Source organism: Tupaia chinensis, unplaced genomic scaffold (genome assembly GCF_000334495.1).
Source record: "Tupaia chinensis unplaced genomic scaffold, TupChi_1.0 Scaffold000187_1, whole genome shotgun sequence".
NCBI lineage: Eukaryota > Metazoa > Chordata > Mammalia > Scandentia > Tupaiidae > Tupaia > Tupaia belangeri.
The window spans coordinates 1,050,680-1,054,685 of NW_006159662.1; the positions used below are offsets into that span (position 1 = coordinate 1,050,680).

A 4,006-nucleotide genomic window follows, 5' to 3' on the forward strand; every position below is an offset into this window, starting at 1 on the left:
TTCCCCAGCCACTGAACCCCATGAGCCCTACTGTTCCCTCTGCCCTGGTGGCCTATGCTAGGGCCCTGAAAGGTGGCCCCCCATGCAGATGCAATGCCCCACATGATTTCAGAAATGCCAATTCTGCCTGGTTGCATCACCCTCCTCTTTGACATCAGCAGCCTGCAAAGGCTGGACCAGGGACCGCCTGCTGCAGCAGATTCAGGGCTGAGACACAGGAGAGGCAGTGAATGAGGACACTCAGACGCCCCGCTGCTTCTCGGCTGCAGATGAGGTTGGGGGAGTAACTGAGCAATGCCTCAAGTGCCCTGAGGATGTCTGATAACTCCCATATCTGCTTATTCTGCTCTGAGAAGACCCAGAAAAATCACCCACAAGTTACAGGGCAAAGAAGAGAATGGGATATGAAGCTGAAGAAATGGCAATGTCAATGGACACAGAGAAAGGAGATTTAGGGACAGCCACAGGAAAATGACTAAGTGAAGTATTCGATGTGGCCTCAATGAAACACCACCATTCTGTCTTCTAGAGGCAAACACATGGGGCAAAAATGAACAGTCAGTGAATCTGGATGAAGAGCATAACGGAGTCTATTATTTCCCTCTTGCAACTGCTCTATAAGTTTGAAAAATATTTTAATTAATAGTTTAGGGAGGGGCCAGCAGTTGGCATAATGGCTGGCGCTGGACTCCCTCCTAGGCTGAGGCTGGGCCCCCGTGATAGTCGAGTCCTGGACCCTGTGGCTTAAACTCACGCCGGGAGTGTGTGCATGCATGCCCAAGATCCTGAGAGAATGGAGGAGAAGGGATTGTGGTGGTGGTCATCCACCTTGGGGGGTGATTTCTCACTTTGTCTCTCTGTCTCTCTCTGTCTTTCTGGTGAGTACACGTACCCTATAGCAAAAACCTCTCCAAAAAAAAAGTTTAGGGAAATGGATTAAGCATATTGTGGAATGTTTGGACTGAGCCTTACATGAAGACACAAAATTATAATAGAAATAATAAAATTAAGTTTTTATTATTAAAATTAAAATAAATATGTAAAATGGCATTATTTGAAAATATGAAACACAAAGAGGATAAAAAGTAGGCCAAGTGGTGTGTACGCAGCTGGGTAAAAACACATGCACACGAATTGAGATTAGAGGCAAAGTGAATGCTGTAAATGGACTTGCTATTCTTTTAGCAGGTTTTTAAAAATATATATATTTATTGCCAGAGAGTACATGTGCTGGCTAGACAGAAATGAGAGTGGAAGAGGCAAAAAGCATCCCCCAATGGGGTGTAATCACACAATCCCTTCTCCATTTCTTGATCTCGTTGGGATTTGAGGAATGCATGCATACGTGCCTGGTGTGATTTTCCAAGCCAATGGGAGTTCGGGATTTGAACCATGGTAAGCCATGTGGGATCTGGCTCTCCTAATCACCAGACTATGGGATTGGCCCAGTGGGTTTTTAATTTTTTCCTGTAAGTGGGCTTTAGTTCATAATTTCAGCAGGTCGAGGTGCTTCAATGTCCTCTCCAGGACATGTAAAAAGTCTAGTGAGCTGTGAGTGCAGAGGGAGGGGTGCCATGATCGGCAGCTCACTTGGAGTTTAAAGGCAATGGATAGGGAGGAGCAGGTGAGATCAAATCCAGCATTAGGTTCCAGAGCCAGGCAGCCCTGGGCCCAAGCCCTTCCACTGCAAGGTCTAAACGGATGCCCATGAAAGCCTAGCAAGGAGAGCCCGTCCACAGTGGGAGCTCCACGAACTGTCATCTGGGTGTTGATGTTCACATAATTAGACCTTGGGGTATGGGAAGGGGGGATGGGAAAGGAGACAAGGGTTGGACTTTAATTGGTCCCTCCTCCTACCAACTTGTCCTCTGGGACAATGACTGCCACACTCTGTTGGAACTTCTGCAAAAGGACGTCAGGCTCTTCAACCCAGAGGAGGAGGTGGAGCCAACCCCAGAGGCACCAACCCTTGGTCTGGGTAGAGCCACCTCCAATAGGCTAAACTGGGAAGCTTTAGGTACCACGGGGACTCACACTGTCGACTTGGTTGGCACACCCTCCCTTGCCACTGCATGCTGGTGGAGAGGCAGAAACCCCACCGGACCCAGCTCTCTGAGAGTCAGACTAACAAGCACAGGCAGTGTGAGGATGCTGCCCAGACTGCTGGGTTGTCTACGCCTCTGGGGGGAGAGCAGCAGTTAAAGGAAAGCACAAGAAAGAATCAGGGGCCAGACTCCCATCTGGTTCCAGTCTGCCCTGCTCCAGGCTGGGCAGCGTTGGCCAGGGCTCTTAGCCAGCCTGAAATCTAGTTCTCTCACACCTACACCAAAGGAGGAACGACCATCTCAAAGCACATAAACTCTTAGCTCAGTGTTTGGCTCATAGGCAACACCGAGCAACGGGTACCAAAAGTATTTCCAAAGGAAAGGAAGTCACTGGACAACCCAAGGGGTGGGGGCTGCTGTTTTCCTACCCAACACCTGTGTCCCTACGTATCCAACTAACAGTTCTTTGGCTTTGTTCAGGGGAGAACACCCTTGTGCTCAAGACAGCTCAGTCCTTGTCATCCTGTTCCCCGCTTCCCACATTTCCTCCAGCATGGTGGCCACATGACCCAGCTCTGGACAATAAAATGCCATTTTTTGGGGGGAGCAGGGGAATGTTTTAAATACCATTCCATAGTAAAAGGGCTCAGAGACCAGCAGATGGCATAATGGCTACATTGCTGGACTTCCACGCCATCAAGCACGGTCCGAGTCCAGGACCCAGGAGCTTAAACTCATGCCAGGTGTGTATGTGGGCGTGCCCAAGATCCTGAGAGGAGAATGGAGAAGGGCCTGCTGTGTGGCCATGCCCCTCTGGGGGGATGACTTCTCACTTTCTGCTTCTCTCTGTCTCTCTGGCAAGTGCACATGCCTTATAGCGAAAAATCTCTCTCTAAAAAAAGGGATCAGATCTTAGAGAAGAGTTTTGCTTTCCTGATAAAAGTGGGCAAAGGAGGCTGCTCCAGCCTTGTCCCTCTTCTTCCTTGAACTCAGGGACAGTGAAGGGCACTGACCTCTAGATGACAGTTAGGAGACCCCATGCACAAGCACACACAAGCCGGCAGGCTAAGGACGCAGGGCAGAGAGAGAGGACAGGGCCCGGCTCCCAGGAGCACTTCTTTTTTTGTTTCTTTTTTTTTAGAGGTTTTTGCTATAGTGCGTGTGTGCTCACTAGAAAGACCACCCCGGGGGTGGTGGGGGGGGTGGTGGTGGGGGTGGTGGCCATGCCTCAATCCCTTCTCCTCCATTCTCCTCTCAGGATCTTGGGCACACATGCACACATGCCCGGCATGAGCTTAAGCCAAGCCACTGGGTCCAGGACGTGAACTGCGGTCGACTACTTGGGACTCCAGTGACATAGCCATTACGTTAACTGCTGGTCCTGAAGGAGCATTTCTGAGCAGCCAGTTCCTTGAAACCTGTTAGGGTGGGAGGGAACCAGCTCCATGTAAGTTGGCTCCACCATTCATTCTTTTCAGTTACTTTTGGCTGAGAGCATTCCTCACTCCTGCAACCAGAAACGGATGAGAAAGCAGACACACACGGAAGAGGTGGCAGCTCCCAGGGCTCTGTGAGCATGAACAGCCACCAAGGTCAGTGCGGCGAGCAGGCAGGAGCACATGTTACCTATCATCCCGGTGACGTAGCCAGCTTCTTGTAGCACCTGTGCCAAGGTGGTCTCGTTCAGCGGCAGACCCCCCACGGAGGTGACTGCGAAGTTGTGTGTGACTCCGTTGCGAAAGCCCAGGCGGCCGGTGAGCAGAGAGGCTCGGGAGGGCGAGCAGGTTGAGGCAGGTGCATGGAAGTCCACAAACCTGCCCAGAAAGGAAAGTGGTCATCAAGATATTCTTTTTTTTTTTTTTTTAAGAATTTTTTTTTAGAGTTTTTTGCTATAGGGTGCGCGTGCTCGCCAGACAGACAGAGACAGACAGAGAGACAGACAGCCAGAAATCACCCCCAGG

The 4,006-nt window shown here is 50.4% G+C and overlaps 1 protein-coding gene across 6 annotated transcripts in view; it reads right to left on the reverse strand.

The window, feature by feature from the left end:
* Positions 1–4,006, reverse strand: part of ARSG (arylsulfatase G) — a 141,413-nt gene that overhangs the window by 59,489 nt on the left and 77,918 nt on the right. For all 6 annotated transcript variants that reach the window (XM_027771147.1, XM_014587162.2, XM_027771148.1 and 3 more), the window contains one exon: positions 3,672–3,859. In XM_027771147.1, coding sequence (XP_027626948.1) covers positions 3,672–3,859 — 188 coding nt within the window. The remainder of the gene's footprint in view (positions 1–3,671; positions 3,860–4,006) is intronic.